The sequence below is a fragment of the Lycium barbarum genome, chromosome 6 (genome assembly GCF_019175385.1).
Source record: "Lycium barbarum isolate Lr01 chromosome 6, ASM1917538v2, whole genome shotgun sequence".
NCBI classification, from domain to species: domain Eukaryota; kingdom Viridiplantae; phylum Streptophyta; class Magnoliopsida; order Solanales; family Solanaceae; genus Lycium; species Lycium barbarum.
Window position 1 is genome coordinate 96,393,910 of NC_083342.1, and position 19,097 is coordinate 96,413,006.

The 19,097-nt window shown below is 35.1% G+C and overlaps 1 protein-coding gene across 1 annotated transcript; it reads left to right on the forward strand.

Annotated features, from left to right (window-relative positions):
• Positions 1 to 14,791: 14,791 nt before the first annotated feature.
• Positions 14,792 to 18,613, forward strand: LOC132644909 (ADP-ribosylation factor 1). The gene is made up of 7 exons (XM_060361574.1): positions 14,792 to 14,949; positions 15,868 to 16,027; positions 16,455 to 16,525; positions 17,741 to 17,860; positions 18,023 to 18,141; positions 18,241 to 18,322; positions 18,417 to 18,613. Exons 2-7 carry the CDS (start codon positions 15,880 to 15,882, stop codon positions 18,420 to 18,422), a joined length of 546 nt encoding a protein of 181 aa, XP_060217557.1. The 5' UTR covers positions 14,792 to 14,949; positions 15,868 to 15,879; the 3' UTR covers positions 18,423 to 18,613.
• The last annotated feature ends 484 nt before the right edge of the window (positions 18,614 to 19,097 follow it).

The window sequence follows — 19,097 nt, forward strand, 5'->3', positions numbered from 1 at the left end:
AAAAGTATGGATATAGAGAGACAACATGAAGTGGATACTCAGAAATCAACTGCTGGAAAAATTGATGCAACTATAGCGAATGTTGCAAACAAGAGTTTGGAGAAAAAACTGGACAAAGGAAGTAATGTACTGAAGGAAACTTGCCAGTTGACTGTTATAACTTTTGAGCCAGGAGGACAACAACTATTTGAAGAACATCACAAGGAAATAGATATAGGGGATGATGATGAAGTGGATGATCAGAATTTAACTCAGTGCTTGAACCAGGTTATGAATAAAGGGGGCGTATCACCAAGACATTATGCCAAAGGCAAAAAGGAGGCTATCAAAAAGCAAGGCAGGGAGAAAAGTGTGCCACCAGCAATCAGTGGGGGTGTACAAACAAGGAAAACAATATCTAAATCAAAAGGTTCCCAATGAATAGTGCTCTCATATGGAAGATACGATATGTTAACACTCAACAAGCTTTTGAAAGAGTGGTGATGTTAAACAAACAAACAAAAATTCAATTTTATTGCATTAATGGAACCTTTTCAGCATCAAAGACACATAGAGATGTACAAGTTGTGGGTTGGAATGGAAACTGCTTTGCATAATATTAATGGAAAAATCTGGCTATTTGTTCAGGAAGGATACCAGGTGGAGATTCAATTGGATACAGATCAGCTTTTGTCCATTAAATTGATAAATCTTGATGGGGGTCAAGAGATCATCACCACCATCGTGTATGCTAGCACAGAAAGAGCAACTAGAATGGCATTGTGGAATGATCTATACCATATTTCTTGTAGTATTAACTTACCTTGGCTTATGGGAGGAGACTTTAATGTGATAGTTGATGAAAGTGAGAAATATGGGGGTTTGGAAGTGCCATTTGTGGAAGTAGAAGATTTCAATCAGTGTATTAACATATGTCAACTTACAGATATGGGTTTCAAGGGCAGCATGTACACTTGGTGGAATGGTAGAGCGGATGGGCAATGTATTTTCAAAAGGTTGGATATGTGCTTAGCTAATCAGGGACTGCAGAGTCTATATCCTAATTTTGAAGTGGAGGATTTTATCAAACATGGATCTGATCATTCACCTCTTTTAATTACTTGTAAAGCTGATAGCAGGGTAATTAGAAAATCTTTCAGATTCTTAAATTTCTGGATTGATCATCCCTCTTTTCTGGATGTTGTGAAAAATAATTGGAATGGAATACATGGATCAGATCCGTTTTATATTTTTCATAGCAGATTAAAGAAGTTGAGCAAAGTATTATCTAAATGGAGTAGAGATACCTATGGAGATATTTTCAAACAGATAGATACTTTGGAGGAAATTGTTAAGATCCATGAGCAAGAATTTGAGGAAAATCCTTCTGGTGCTAACAGAGAGGTTGCAAAAGGTTCAAGCAGAGCTTATTAATTTCTATGCAGTGGAGGAGAAATTCTGGAAGCAGAAATCAGGAATGCAGTGGTTCTTAGATGGAGACAGGAATACAAAATTTTTCCATGCCCATGTACAAGGAAAAAGAAAGAAATTGCAATTGACAAGAATCCAGAATCAAAATGGAGTGTGGTTGGATAGAGAGGAGGATATTGTGGAGGAGGCCATCACATTTTTTCAGTCTCAGTTCACTGCTGAAACAGAAGCCACAGATTTTGAGTTGCTAAAGCACATCCCAAAGTTGATATCAGAAGAACAGAATAAGGAGATAAATGAGTTTCCAAAGGAGAATGAAATCAAGAATGCTATTTTTGGATTGAATGCTAATAGTGTAGGGGGTCCAGATGGTTATCCTGGGAAGTTCTTCCAAGCAACCTGGGAGATTATTGCAAAAGATATCATTACCATGGTACATTCCTTTTTTTATGGACATGAACTTCCAAGGTATATTACATGCACTAATATTATATTATTACCTAAGAAGAAAGATGTGGTTACTTGTTCAGATCTTAGACCGATAAGTCTGAGTAATTTTATTAGTAAAGTGTTCTCCAGAATTATCCATGAGAGGCTAGTGAAATTACTGCCACTTATTATATCTCCTCAGTAGACTAGGTTTGTGAAAGGCAGAAGCATTGTGGAAAATATACTTCTTGTTCAAGAAATAGTCCTTGAAATCAGAATAAGGGGCAAGCCAGCCAACACAGTTATCAAACTTGATATGGCAAAGGCTTATGATAGAGTCTCTTGGCTATTCTTAACAAAAGTACTGAGAAAGATGGGATTTGGAGAGTTTTTGATTGATATGGTATACAAGCTCATTTCAAACAACTGGTACTCTATTTTAATCAATGAACAAGCTCAGGGATTCTTTAAATCAACTAGGGGAGTAAAGCAAGGTGATTCTCTATTGCCTACTTTATTCATAATAGCAGCAGAGTGTATGACCAGGGCATTGAATGAGTTACACAAGAAAGAAGGATATGTAGGTTATGGCATGCCAAAATGGAGTCCATATATTAATCACTTGGCATATGCAGATGACACAATTATTTTCACATCTGCACAACCACATACTTTGAAGCTTGTAATGGACACATTGGCAGAATACGAGAAGATCAGTGGCCAGAAAATCAATAAAGAAAAGAGTGCAGTTTACCTGCACCAATCTGTTTCTCAGACTTTGGCAAATAGTGTAGTAGAGTGTACCCAGATTCCTAGAAAGGAATTCCCTTTTACATATCTTGGTATACCAATCTACTATGGGAGGAGAAGAATTGCTCACTTTAAGGAGATCACTGAGAAGATACAGAACAGGTTAGGCCTATGGACTGGAAAACTATTGTCAATAGGAGGAAGAACAACTCTTATTAATCATGTGCTACAGAGTATGCCTATCCATTTATTATTAGCATGTGTTCCACCATCTGGAGTGTTTGCACAAATTCATAGAATGTTTGCTAAGTTTTTCTGGAGTAATTCAGTTGGAAACTCAAGTAAGCATTGGGTATCTTGGACAACTTTATGTCATCCTAAGGTAGAAGGTGGAATGGGTTTCAGATCTTTGCAGGATACGTCCAAAGCCTTATTTTCTAAGTTGTGGTGTAACTTTAGAACAAAACAATCCTTATGGAGGACCTATATGAGCAATAAATACTTAAAGAAGGCCAATGTTGTAGTAGCACAGTGGAAAGGGGGAACATATGTGTGGAAAAAAATGCTGCAATGTAGAGACACAATTGATCAGGACATCTGGTGGCAATTAAAACAAGGAAACTCTTACTTCAGGTTAGACAATTGGAGTGGAAAAGGATCTTTATGTCATAATCTGCCACCTAATCATCCATGTGATCTTACAGTAGTGCTAGTGAAAGAAGTTCAGGAAGATGGAAGATGGAAGGAGGAGCAGATAAGGGCACTGGTACCTGAAGAGATAGCCAACCACAATTTACAACATGTTCAGCCACGTACTGGAGAAGATATTGTAGATAAAGCTTACTGGAAGTTGGATTCTGGAGGTATTTTCACACTGAGTTCAACATACCAGGAAATGAGACAAAGAAGAGAGGTTAACAAGGTGTATGAATACATATGGATTAAAGGTTTGCCTACTAAAATATGTTTCTTCATGTGGAGAATGTGGAAATCCAAGCTGCCATTAGATGAGACACTGAAGAAGTGGGGTTTTCAATTTGCATCAAGATGTAATTGCTGTGAAATACCTAAGGAAGAGACCATATCACATGTTTTCTTAAATTCTCATGTGGCCCAAATAATATGGAAATATTTTTGTGGTCCTGATGGTTTTAACATTTCTGGTATGCATCTTTCTCAGGTAATAAATCTATGGTGGGAAGCTACAGTTAATCAGCACATCAGGAGAATTTATCAGGTGATTCCAGCAATTATAGTGTGGGAAATATGGAAGAGGAGGAATGCTATTCTACATGGAGGAAAGATGACTGTTAATAAATTAAAGTATCAAATATTGCGTACTTTAAATTTATTCATGAAGGCAAGCAGAAAGAATTTTAGATATGCACCTTACAGTTGGATGGATCTTATCAAGGTATTACATGCTTATTCACCTAAACTGAAGGTAATCCAAGTGTGTTGGAAACCTCCAGATAATGGTTGGATAAAATGTAACACTAATGGGGCATCTAGGGGAAATCCTGGAAGAAGTTCTTGGAGCTTTTGTGTTAGAAATTCAGATGGAGATTTGATATATGCTCAAGCAAAGGAAATGAAGGATGGCCATTTTTCTAATAAAGGGGATGTTATAGCTACTAACTTCCTGGACGAAGAGATTTGGGGAAGGAAACTGATCAATAGTGACAAGAGTAAAATCCCTTATATGAGAATTAGGAGTTGTAAATGATGATTTCCAGGATAGAAGAGGAAATGTTACAGGAGAAAGGAAAAATGAGATGGACAAGGAGACAGAATAGAGTTCTAATTTCTCAAATTCCGTGGAAGGAGAGAATGCAGAATTTTTTACACTAACATAGCTTTGTTTTGCAGGTTTAGCATACATAATGTTTTCACTATGGACTATCCAATGTGTGGTATTAGCATCCTTGGATGCTCATTCCGTTGGACAGAAAGATAGTGAAAATACACCATGTGAGGAGAGCAAATCACACATCAATGGAAAAGGGCATTAACAACAGAAAAAAAAATTAAGCAAACAAGACAACCAAGGGAAACAACAAGAGGAAAGGCAGTGTTCTATACACACAACAAAATAGTGCAGGCAAAATCATCAAGGAAGAGCAGTGTTTTATACCCACAAAGAGACAGCACAGGCAAAATCAATCAAAAACATAAGGGGCAAAACGGGAATAAACTCCAAAACGTAATCATATAAATTCAACAACTATGGAGATGGGCGAAAATTGCAAAGACGGAACAAGATCTGGCCCAGCAACACTAAATCAGAAATATATACATGGTGAATCTCATCAGACATGGAAGAAGAGGAATGAAGGGTTTCATCTTCAAAACAAGGAAAAAAAAAAAGCAACAAACCTCAGATCCTTGCTCAAATACGTCGGAATCAACTAGAGGATCACATGTGGAAGCTCCGGCAAAAGCATCAACACGGGCAACTAAGGGCCACTCCGATCTGCTCATTTGGCCATTTCATTTCTTTCTTAGCTCAAGACTTTTTTTTTTTCGTTTGTTTTTGCTATACAGTACTTAGGTTTTGTTTTATTTACTTGATTGTTAATAAAATAGCCACTAGGGGTTGAAAATCCTAGTGGCCTTTAATTTTTTAAAAAAAAACATTTGGAAATAGAGATCTTCAGGTGGCGTGGCATGGCATGGTAGAAGCTCACCCTCAAATCTGATCGAGTAAACTAGCTTCAAGCTAGAGATGTAGTCTGGATGAAATCTCTGGAACACAATCTGCACTCAAAAAGGGCGCAACAAGGTAGTATCAGTACAAACACTATATACCGGTAAGCATCATAGGCCGACTAAGATTATTCACGTATATAAGCATAAATCAACAAGATAAACAGATAGACACTTAATACTCAAATCCAAGTCACAGAATCTATATATAATATAAAGCTAAGCATAGACAAAGTGATATGACACCCCTCTATGACCACCAATTGCATTTGTCTTTTTTCTTCTTTTTTCTCCTTTTTCATCATTTTTCTCATTTATCTCTTATTAAAAAATCTACTTTCTCCATAACTCACACATCACTATTTTTATAACCTATACTTTAAATTCTCATAACTTCCATGTCTTTCACGTCCATAACCACAAATATTTAATGTGCAAATTTATGATACTTTATTATGGCCATATGGAAGAGAGATGTTTTTTTATATGTAATCCTATCATATGCTATCTGTGCTATTTCCGACTTAATTTGGGCTTGTGATTGGTGGAACGGTTGGTCTTTCCTCTCAAGCAAGCACTTCATATAAAGAGTAAGCATTGTTATGATTTTTGTTAGGTATTATAGCTTTTTCCTTTTTACTTCCAGTTCAACTTAATTTCTTTGGGTTCACAGGTATGTTGCAAAGAGTTCTTTGAACGTGGGTTAGAATAAATTGAAGTGAAAATAGAGTTTATGATTCCGGGAATTATTGAGACTCAAATTTTTTGAGCAATGACAAAACTTTCCTCAATCTCTCTTCTTTTTTCTTCTTTAATAATTAGGATAGGAAAATATGCTACTTGCAAAACTTGTCCTGCTAAATTATAGCGTTGAATGAAACAGTTTTTGGCAGTTGATTATTGACAGTGCTAATCATACATACAGCATGATTAGGCCCTAGAAATTCTGCTTCAAAGGCTTTGTGGTGTACATAAACAAAGCTGAAGAACCCATTAATTGTGCCTTAATTAGGAGTGTTCAAATCTAGGTAAGTGAGTTTTTTTATATGAACTATTATGGAATTGAGAACCACTAATGCAATAGTCATGTATATATGTATACATGTGATTGAGGCAAATGCTTGTGACCATCATGCATCCGTAGGAAGGTTTTCTCACCTAAAGTTTTGATATAGTTAATTTTTTTTCTTTCAATTTTGAGAATTGGATGAAATTTAAAAATACGATTTTCTCAAGGCTGTCAAGAGCTTTTACGAGGAGGGAAGATCGGCTTATAGGAAAAAAGATTAGAAGGGAAGAACAGTGTATTGAAAGGTTGGGAAAAGTTGACCCTAACAGATTTATGAGTCACAACTATGTGGAGAATTCGAGAAATTGTTTGTGCTAAATTTCTATTGCTACAGAGAAGTAGCTGGACTCAAGCATTGATATTTTGAAAAGTTCATAAAGTAGTAGGCTACTTAGTGTTTTCTTGCGCTAATTAATATATAAGATTCTTTTTTTTTTCTATGTAGTTTTAGTTTTATCTTTTTATTTGTTTGCACTCCTTAAATCATCTCTATTGTATGTATTTATAAGCGTTTTTATATATATAATAATGTGAATTCATTATTGGCCTATTGATCATCTTAAAAAATATTTGTTCGACCGCGCGAAGCGCAGATAAATTCACTAGTATCCCATAACAGAGTCACAACCTAAGATGAAGCTTCTAAACCACAAGTCTGTCAAGTTTCAATAATCTCACCTGATAATCACAGGTCCAAGTTCCGTCCCTAGGTAGAGTCACTAATCCACAATTTAACTCAGTCAATGGTCACATTTATATCACAATAGGAATTCAACATCTATACCAAAATCAGAACCAAACGAGCATATAATAATGCAGAATAAAATGTAATGATGTGCAATGCAAAATATGATGATGTGCAATGCAATGCACTGGCCAATCACTCGACCTGTACATACATGCTAATTGGCATCTTTGCCCAATAGCTATGACCTGCAGGGGACCCATGGTGTCCATATACCCTCGCTTCGGAATCTTACCTCGGATCACGATGCTGTAACTTAGGCCACATCCTCACCCCCTATCAAATCAAATGCGTCTTTTCATATATATGCATATATATATTGTCACCTCACTTTTAATGAGCGATTATCAAGTAGTATATCATTTTCATCAAGAAAATCATATTAACTTCTCACCACAATTATATGTCTCAACGTATTCCAGTGCATTAGTATGTATGGACTATGAACAATTAACAATATCAATATCAAACACAAGACATCATGCCACAAGTCTTTCATGAATCATTTCCGAACCATTTCCATCATGCATGAGTATATGAATGCATAACTGAGTGTAAACATGGTAAATCAATGCAAACAAATAAAGCAACAGTGAAGGTGCAAGTCACAAAGCCACAAGTCATATCAAGACTTAGATCAACTCAACCATGAAATGAATCATACAAACCATCTCAACCAACATAAGAGTCTATATCCCTTTTTACCTCCACATATAGCAAGTACGCTTCACAACTAAGTCTTGTATCATCAAGGTGCTCCATTTTTCTATATATCATCATCAACAATAAATCATACATCAAGTTTTCATCTGAGTACGATCTTAAGTATATATCACGATTCAGGTCTAAACTCATTATCCTTCTTTTCTGCGATGATATGTGTCACAAAAAGAGAAAATTGGGTGCAACACGTATTACAACACAACAATTCAGGTAACAAGTCTAATCACAATAATAGGGCAACAAGCCATCATCAACAACAATCAACCTAATAGAACTCCATCCCGAATCACCACAGTATGAATACAACTACACCTCATATTTCAGTATATAAAGTAATGGCAACGAGCCCACAACATGAGAAGTCATACCAACCTAGCTAATATCCAACCAAAACACCGTGTCCAAAGACCTAATCATGCTTTCTCTCGTCAATTCTACATGATACATACGTTTCACTAATTAAAGTCTAACTAAAGTAAGCAGTAACCTACCTGGAATGTCGAACAACAGTCTCGAATCGTCAAACCTTAGCCTTGCCTTCCTCTTTGGAGAGCCTCGAAATGATTAACGTCGATCAAATAATTAATCTACATCAGAAAACAAGGCCAACAATACCCATATTGGTAAACTTTCAGAAAAATACCCAAAATGCTCCTACAATGTGACTCCGGGTTCATGAGGGTAAAACGGGAAACTTAGTGCACAATTATGTTACCCATCATCTAGTTAAACTTCAATCTTAATTTCATGAAATTCTATTAATCACAATATATCCAAATTCATCTTTTCTATTTTTATCCCTAGGGTTCTTAAACCATTACTTCTTCACAATAAGTGTGTAAGATGACTATGAGATGCAGATAATCAACAATAAATACTGAATACTAGGTTAGAATCTTACCCCAAAGTGCTTGTAAATGCTTTTTCATTGTTATCCCTTCAACTATTAGAGGTTTAATCAATTCTTGAGTTCTAATATTTCACCCACCCTTAATGGAGCTTAAAATTGTCGTGGGATTTGAAGAAGGAATGATAATGAATCACGTAAGGTTTTGCACTTACCTTCAACGACGAACTTCACCCTAGCCCTAAGAAAATAGCCTCTCACTTTCTAAGGAAGTGATTTTGGGGTTTTGTGGGGAAAGGCTCGAAATTTACACTTAAAAACGGACTTTTCTGCCCAATGGTTCGCTGCAGCGAGTGCACCCTTCGCTACAACCAGTGCCCAATTTTCTGCCATGATCAAAATTTCGTTTTAGCCCCCGAAACTCATCCAGAACCTCCCGAACACAAACCATATATGCGTTTTGATTGTAAACCACATTACGGACTCACCCGTGACCTCGAAATTTCCAAAAGAGATCATTTTAACCCGATGTTGACTGATGGGTATAAATTATTCATGTAATTTCAATATAAAAATATAATATTTTAAAAATAAAACATGAATAATTTATATCATATTCTAGCACTTTTCTAACAAATCTTGAAGGAAAAGAATACATGGAAAAAGAGAAGAAGCAAGAACTAAAAGCCAAGAAAGGAGGATGCATCCGTGACAACTTCATCAAAGACTACACAAAGTCAAGAGAAACAAAGTTATGACAAATTCTCACCAAAATTTCATGATAAATTGCCATGCCAATTTCTCAAGATTGCATGATAATTTGCCATGCCAATTTCTCATCAAGGAAATATTATTATATTGAATTTCTCTTGCAATGTCTCTCCAAGACTTCTAGGAATTTTTCTATAAATAGGCATATGTTTTGTAGAAGAAAAGGGACAAATCTTTCATCTTATTTGCATGCAAGAGTGAAGAGGACACAAGAACTAGTCTTGGTGTCTCTCTTGGCTCTTTCTTGTAGTAAAAAAATATTCTCTGAGTCTTTATTTGTATTTAGTTTTCTACTCCATAATGGAGTAAGTTTCCTTCGTTTGGGATACTAGATGAAGCTTGATGAAGCTATTATAATAAATATTTTTATTTTATTATCTTCTTATGTTGAGATTTTCTCTTTATCATCTTTATACACCAAGGTATTTGATATTAATTATATCTATTATTGGATATAATTATATCTCTTTACAAAAATCTTTATCTTGTTATTTTATTTCTTATTCGGGAGAAGAGAACGGCCTAAACAAGTTTATTGATTTAAATGATCTTTATCTTATTTCTTTTAGTCCTAATTCTCGCGGAGGGGTTAACTCAAATAAGTTATTGATTTAAATGATCTTTATCTTATTTCTTTCAGTCCTAATTCTCACGGAGGGATTGACTCAAAATAAGTTTATTGATTTAGCAAAAGCTAATCGAAAGAGGCTTTTGTTCACTTGGTGCACTCAACTAAGATAATTCTTGGTTGAAGCCATTACTTTAATTGGTTAACTACATTAATTGAAAGAGGTGTTATTAATTAATTATTGTTTAATGTCACTAATTAATTGTTAATAAATTAATAGTATAAGCGAGAGTGATGTTATTAACATATTGTCGTTATGTGGAGTGATTGTATTAGAAATAAGCAATCATTTTTTAACGGAGAAATAAGTAATAAACTTTTGATTTTATTATAATAATTTTATCTTGCGGATTCAAAATATCCCAACCTCTATCTTTTATTAGAAAAATCCAAAAATATTTCTTATTTTATTAATATAATTTTCAATATTTTTGAACAACTCTCTTTTCATCAGTTGATCCTCTCAAATAGTAACAAAAATAATACAAATCTGTAGCCTAGGTGGTTCCAATCTCTATGGGACGATATCTTAAACTTACTATAATTTGACAGAGTGCGAGCAGAAAATACCTATGCACATTGGTCTCGTCATTGACCAAGTCAACCCTAATACTATTAAACTAAGCCTTCAATTGAGACTCAAAACATCCCGAATGCCTTGGGACCCAAACCAATGACTTCACTAAGTCATAAATCGTCCTAACGGGACTCGGTGAAAGCATCAACAAGGTTAAATGGGCCAAAACACTATAACGACCAAACAGGTCATTACAGTACTGTTTCAGAACTGAACTTATATTGCACGTTCTGTTATATAAGAAGTTGCAGTTGAGTAGCTTAACCCACATATTTCATCAACATGCTTGTTTGTCTGGCAATTAGGAAATTGAGCATGAAAAGTAACTGACGAAAGAGTCGTAAATGATGGTTAGATGTGGATATTACTAATTTATGTCACTTATTGTATAGGTGAAGTCAAGACTAACATTGAGATCAAGATGAATGAATCAAAGAAGAAATAAGTGCATAATAGACAAAAAGGGGTTGCACGAACACGCAGCTGGAAAGGCCAGCGCTCAGGAAAGACGACAATCAATTTTTTCACTGGAGATGTCGCGCAGTCATCGCACGTTTGGGGCTTCAATTGCGCGATCGCACATCGTGATGACATACTGCTTTAAGTTAAGGTGAATTCGGGGAATTTGTGTGACATACCTGCATCCTATATAAGATTCTAACTCGTCCAATTAGGGCATCTTGGATTCTTATAGAAGATTTTGGGGAAAAGAACACTAGCTTAGGACGGGCAACAGAAACATTTAATCAGTTTCAATTCAATATGAGAGTCTAGTTCTATAAATTGCTTGTCATGTCTTCTAGCCTGTTAATTCTTATTGTGGTATATTTACATGTTGTGGAGACGCTACATGAATTTTTGTATGTCGGGACATTCCATCAACTTCTCAAAATCAAAAGTTTGTCTTTCCCAATTTATTTAGACAAAATGCTTTTAATATATTAGTTATCAATAGGTATTCCCATAACGAATGACTTGGGAAGGTGTTTGGGTGTTCCTTAATTCGCTGGGTTTCCTCCCATTTTGATTACATAATTAAAAAATCAAAACGTGGTTATCTGGATGGAAAGTTAGAATATTATTTATTGCAAATAGAGCTACTCTTACTAATTTTGTGATTTGAGCCCTACAAACATATGCAATGTTTACTAATGACTTGCCAAAGATCGATATATAAAATTAACAGGAATTTCTTGTGAGTTGATAGAGAGGAGAAAAAAAACACACTTTATCAATTGGGATACTGTTTATACGAGCTAAAGTAATTATTGTTTGGCTATAGAAAGTGTAAAGAAACAAATATTACAAGCCTTATAAAATTAGGTTTCAGACGGGCTACTAACATTTTTTTTTTAAACTAAAGTGATTAGAAGCATTTTCAAAATCAAAATATATCAACTTGCTAGCATCCTATTTTTAAAAGAAGAATCTTCCAGGGGCTAAGGATGTTTTGCTTAACGAAGAAAAATGGATTTTAAGTCATGGCATATTGATAAGCTTTTGGCTTAATTGGTAGCGAGGTGAAGAGCCACTCATCGACAAATTACTGTGGACGTTGATCGAGTTGACATTTTTGTTAAAATAATTGACGTGTTATTGGATGGAGAATGGAATAACACATTTATAGCTCATTTCCTTGACTCATATGAGATAAATTATAGATTATCTTATTTTATTTGTGATCATGTTGTGTTTGTAAATACTATATCGTGGAATGGAGCAAGTAATGACAGATTTAGTATCAAATCGGCATATGATGTTACTTGTGATAATGATTTCACCCCAAGTGACAAGAAATAGACTAATATATGAAAACTTCGCATTTATGAGAAGATCATACACTTCATATGGCTTGTAAGACGTAATATAATTATGTCAAATAAACTTAGATTTACTAAAAAAATTATTGAATCATCAAAATGTGAACGAAGTGATAGTGATGTGGATTATACTTCACATATTATCAGGCTCTGAAATATGAAGCTATTTCATTTCGCTAAATGTTATTGATGCTATGAACTAAGCCAGTGACTGAATGACTTGACGATATTATAAATGATGCATGTCAATTCTTTTGTAAGGCAATACTTATATTTTTAATTATATAGCATAAATGAGCGAAATAGAAATCTAATTGAGAAGAAATGTCTACCTACTAAACTCATATGCAAAAATAAATTAGTGATTATGAAATGAAAATTGCTGAAACATTTTCTAGTCAGTCTTCTGTATCCAAATAAATCAAATTAATAGCTTGATCTTCCCTTTGTGCTGGAAAGATAAAACTTAATACCGATGCCAACGTCAAGACTCACATTGTAGATACTGTTTTTGGACGACTTTCTTGAGATGATTATGAAAAATGAATGCTAGAATACTCGGGTAAAATAAAGCCTACTTCAGACCCTGTTACAGAATTATGGAGTATCAAATAAGGACTAAAGTTGGCTAAAGACATATGAGAGACAAAGAAGTAGAAGTGGAAACTATGCCTACATGTTGTCAAGTTTGTCGAAGAGGAAGACATACAATATCATCCTCTTAATGCTATTATTGAAGATTGTAAATATCTGCTTGAAGTTAACAAGGCCACTGTTAAACATATTTGGAGGGAGGGAAATAAATGTACAAGCAACCTAGCAAATGAAGGTCACAGATACGAAGCAGATTTGCTAATATGTGAAGATACACTCAAGAAAATGGAGTTTCTTCTCATGACTGCGTTGAGCTAGGGGTGTGCATAATTTAGGTAAACCTAAAATTCAAACCGAAATTTGAACATTTTGGACTTAAATTTTGAAAATTTCAAATTCTGGATTTGAATTCAGATTTAATTTTTAAGATTTTGAATCAGATTTCAAATTTGGAACTTCGAATTTTTGAATATCCGAAAACCAAATTTCTTATACCTTATGTTTTGCCTACCCGACAATCCGTTAGATATTAGTGCATTACCTATATGTCCAATCTAATAAATCAAATATACCCTACTCATTACACATCAACCCATATATTCAAAAATATTACTAAGTTGCTTGTATGAATACTTTATTTATATAATTGTTGTAGCAACGAGGAACTATATATTAAGGACATTTGGTAAGAATATTTTATTACTAAGTTTTGTAGTTTCAGCTTACCGAGGACATGACCTTAGATAGGAGGGTATGGAGGACTCAGATTGGGGTAGAAGGCTAGTAGGTAGTCGTAGTTTTGATCTATAGTCTATTGTCCTTTGATTCTTGCTACTATATGTTGTTTCTTATACTTTGATTATCTTGTTTATCTGTGGTAGCAACTGCTTCCTTTTTTCAGACTGCTCTATCATGATTTATTCGCTTTCTTTAGTTTCGTTTTCATTTTGCTTTGAACTGCATGTGCTTATCTGACCTTTTCTCGTCGTGTTTTCTCTTGAGCCAGGGGTCTTTCGGAAACAGTCTCCCTATCTTCCGAGATAAGGGTAAGGTCTGCGTACACTTTACCCTCCCCAGACCCCGCATTGTGAGATTTCACTGGGTATTGTTGTTGTTGTTGTTGGTTGTTCATTTTGTAAGAAGAAGCAATTCAACTTACAGGCCGAACCGAAAATCCGAATTATCCAAATCAATTTATCCGAAACCGGACTTAAAAATTCCGATCCAATCCGATAGTATTTGGATTGTATTCAAATTACATTTTGCGAAACCCAAAAATCGAAATTATAATATGAAACATGCTAAACCCGACCCGGTCCGATCGATGAGCAGGCCTACTTTGAGCAATGCAATTTGTGAAAGATCTTAAGAAGTTTATTTAGAGCCTGTTTGGATGGGATTATAACTTATGACTTATAAGTGAAAAGCTATAAGTTAGGAATTTGAACTTATGACTTTTCACTTATATTGTTATTTTAGCTTAAAAAGAAGTGCTTAAAAAAACTTTTTTATTTTACTCAAACACTTAAAAATGCTTAAAAGTAATTTTGGTTTAAAAGTATGTAGTAAGTCAATCCAAACATGCTCTTAGTCTTTTCCAATATACCAAAAGGAAAAAAAAAGTGACACTAGTTAGTGGGGAAAAGGTTGCAAATTACATAGTATAAGGGTCAGAGGTGAAGGGAGAAGCGCGTCTAGTAGACAAGAGAAATATAAAATATAAAAGAAAGTTGAAATATTTGCAATTAGCTGGATGACCTTATAAATCGTGGGGGAGGCTTGCTTCTATTTCTTCCTCTTCATTCACCACCGAAAACAAACAAGACAGCTCCCCAAGAGGACGAGATCTCTGCTTTCGTCATTTCTCTCCTCTTTCTCTGGTATTTCCTTTTTCTTCTTTAATCTTCATTTTAATAAATCTACCTGTTTATCCTCTTGTAATTTGAATCTAAAAACAAATGCCTAAATTCCTAGATCCAACGACTCTGATTTGATTTATTGTCTTTTTCAACGGTGATCTCGATTCGCATTAGTCTCTTGATTGTTCACGTAATATGGATCGTGTTTTTTTGTTCTTATTTGATTTTGTTAGTCGATCTGAAATCCTCCTAGTTTGATATCTCTGCCGTTGTTTTGATCTGATCTTGCATATCAACCGTTCATTCTTCTGTACGATATAGTGGATTAATGAATTATCTGCTTCTTATATTATACTAATCAATTCCGCCTCATTCTCTATGTTAATTATTACCGTTGTTGACATTTTATATGATCCATGTATTTGTTGATTTTTACCTGTTATGTTATTACGGCGTCAGTAAGCATTATTTGACAGATCTTATGATCTTATTTTAATACTCCCTTTATTCCAAACCTACGCGACACTTTTCGCTTTCCGAGATTCAAACTGCATGAACTTTAACTTTAACCGATGTTTTAAGATGTATATTTTCATCAAATTGATATGCGAAAAGTTGTGACTTATAGTACTTTTCGTGTAGTTTTCAAATATATAAATTTTAATCTTGAAGTATTGAGTTAATCTAATCCAATTTAGTCAAATTGACTCGAGAAAAGCGATATGTGTTAATATATTGGGACGGAGGGAGTAATTTTTACCTCTTAGCGTCAGTAAATTATTTGACACATTTACTGTGATTGATGATGCGGAGTATTTGATAGATCTTATGATCTTATTCTAATATCTATTTGTTTATTACTATTGTGTTACAACTGATAAAGATGTATACTTCCTTAACTCTGCTACCTAGTCGTTTAAAATGTTGTGAAATGTGCAGAAAAATTCAAAGATGGGGCTGTCTTTTGGCAAGCTTTTCAGTCGGCTTTTTGCCAAGAAAGAGATGCGCATACTGATGGTGGGTCTTGATGCTGCTGGTAAAACAACCATTTTATACAAACTCAAACTGGGAGAGATTGTCACCACCATCCCTACCATTGGTATGCTACTAACATTTGTGTTCTCATTTTGAGAAGTTCTGTATGAGGGCATTCAAGTTTTCTTTAATTGGCTTAACAATTTATTCTATTTTTAATTTCTTGCACAAAAGGATTGCGCGGTGAATGCAATTTACTGTTTTTGTTGTCTTTCCAATCAACTGTAGCTTCAAATGGCTTTTTCATTAATGCAATTCACCAGAATCTGTATTTAGTTCTTTGGTTTATTCGTTATGTGGTCTTTGTAATCTATTCAATCAATCAGTGGCTTTAAGATGCCTTTTCATTCTATAATACTCGTCCCGCCAAAAGAAAGATGATTTTCATTCTATAATCTATTTTTTATTTGCTTATTTCTTATGAATATGCACCACAATTCTTGTTATTGTTTTTACACTTGTTATTGAATGCCAGCTACCATACATTTCAGGTTTCAATGTGGAGACAGTGGAATATAAGAACATTAGCTTTACAGTTTGGGATGTCGGGGGTCAGGACAAGGTATGTGTTCTGGAAGACTTTCAGCATTCCCCATCCTTTGGTTTCTTGTGAAAACAGTAGAAAAAACTTAATCAACTTACTTCAAATAAGTTGTTACCAGGCTATGCTGTTGTTAAACTTAATTAAGGCATTGGAATCGAACCAAGGTTAATCAATCACTTTGTTTGGATTGGCCATTTGTGGTAGGAATTTGATGCTTTAGGAATAGGGGAAAATGAGCTGAGCAAGCTTGCTGACTTGTTGGGTTGGCTCTGATTAAACTTGTTCAAATTGTTAATGTTCAAGATCCACAAATTCCTTTCTGATTAAGCGAATTGCTTAAAGAAAGTATTGCTTTTGGTTTCATTTTGTGCCGATTAAATCTACTTGTAAAAATTTCAACCTCCCTAACTCAGACTTTTGCTTCAACCTCGAGCTATGGAAGTTAAGGCTTGGTTCGTCTCAAGGCAAGCTAAAGCTTTGGCCAAATGCATGAGTCGAGCTGAGCATTCCATACAAAAGCTTGCTTCAGCTAAGCTCGTTTAATCCCCTAGTGAGGAGTGTCAAAAAATACAGTCTAGTTAAAGGCTTAATAAACCTCTCCTTTTTGTTGAAGATCCATATCTTTATTTGGTCATCACTAATTTCAACAAGTTCATTACTTCATTTTATAAGAATATGCATTGCAGACCTAGAGGTGGCAAGTGATCCCATTAAAGTACAATGCATTCTTAACTGAAGAAACTATACCTTTTCTTTTTGTTACCTTATTGAAGGAGCAGTCTTATAAGTATGAGTTCTGATAATCTTCTTTGTTTGTTAAACAATTCATCAAAACACCAACGGAAGCAGCATTCTTTCAACCTCACGCCACCATTACATCCCCCCCCCCCCCCCCCCCCCCCAAAAAAAAAGAAAAGGATCCTTACATTATTCAAAGGAAAAACAAGAATTATCTGACTCTTAAGAATATATAGGGTATAGTTAAAATTGAAAGATATATATAAACTTCTGATAACGAGGAGGTGGAAGAAAGAATTAGGACCTTTATGAGTAATATACTAACCGAAAGAAGAGAATTTTGTGCCAATCAACTAGGTTTGATGTCTTTTGGCTTGCAATTGTCATTGTGATTCTTACTAAAAGTAACACCCAGATTCAAATAGATTTAAGGATAAATTTAACATATGGGAGGTTTAGGAAGGTACTAATGAGAATTGTCTATGTGATCTGCAGATTCGTCCTTTGTGGAGACACTACTTCCAAAACACCCAGGGACTTATCTTTGTTGTTGATAGCAACGACAGAGATCGTGTAGTTGAAGCTAGGGATGAGCTTCACAGGATGTTGAATGAGGTATATTGCAACTTTTAAGTCTCTTCTGATTTTGATGTCACAAATTCTCCTGTCAAGTAGTATTTCCCCAGTATGGGGGGTTAGCAAATTTGTGCTTGATTCCTCCCTATTCGAAGAAAACTAAAAGGAGACTCAATTCTAATATTGTCCTCACCTTCACAGGATGAATTGAGGGATGCTGTTCTGCTAGTGTTTGCTAACAAGCAAGATCTTCCAAATGCTATGAACGCAGCAGAGATAACTGACAAGCTTGGTCTCCATTCTCTCCGCCAGCGTCACTGGTATACTAACTCAGCTATGTTAGCTTCGCGTCCCCCAACCCCCACCCTCACAGAGTTTTGGGAGCTGGTTGATTAACGGTTGATTGCATCTCTACGCAGGTACATCCAGAGCACTTGCGCGACTTCTGGTGAAGGTCTGTACGAAGGGCTAGATTGGCTGTCAAACAACATAGCAAATAAGGTTAGTGTGAGATGTTCAACTTCTTATCGTCATCCCAAGTAATCACATACAGTATTGATTTTAACTCCATGTTATTGCCTATTCCAATTTGCAGGCATAGAGGCTAAGCATCTTTGGACTCTGGATTATGGAGTAGTGAGACTCTCACAGAATAGGCTTTGTCAATTACTTGTAAACGGTTCATTTGTTATCTTTCTTTTGTCCAAGGTTTTCTTTCTCAAGGATTCCTTACTATGTTTACTGCAGTGTCAAAATAAATTTTGAATTTAATCATCTTAGTGGTTATTAATTTGTCTCTGGATCCGTAGCTCTATTCTGTTGGGTGGATGCTCTGGTTGTTCCCTTCTTGGTTGGGAAGGATAGGGGGTCAACTCCAAGTATTCATTAGCTACATCTTCGATTGATATCCCGTGTCGTATATTCAAGGGCTTTTTATGTTCAATATATGCGAAATTAAGGTATATATCTTTTTTTAATTACTCTTAGTTAATGTTCATACCAGCTGAACCATGTCAGAGGACAATTTAAAAGACCAACGTCAGCTTTTCACTGGTAACACACAGAAAAAGAAGGAAAACCAACTAAGGGTATTGGCAAAGAAAAAAGGACCGGAATCATTAACAGTATGGTTAAAAACCAATATAGCAATGAAAATGTGTTCCAGGAGTGTTTGTTTCACTTTGATCTAAGTTATCTCTTTACAGTGTTTTGCGTGTTTCATATTTCATTAGCCGACTTTTGATTACGGTTACGTAGCCAAATTATTCTCCATTTT

Bases quoted from the DNA above. Each gene is read 5' to 3' on its own strand.
- LOC132644909 (XM_060361574.1), top strand. From the start codon at position 15,880: ATGGGGCTGTCTTTTGGCAAGCTTTTCAGTCGGCTTTTTGCCAAGAAA. The intron at 16,028-16,454 runs GTATGCTACTAA...CATACATTTCAG, and splicing joins CACCACCATCCCTACCATTG to GTTTCAATGTGGAGACAGTG. The intron at 18,142-18,240 runs GTATACTAACTC...ATCTCTACGCAG, and splicing joins TCTCTCCGCCAGCGTCACTG to GTACATCCAGAGCACTTGCG.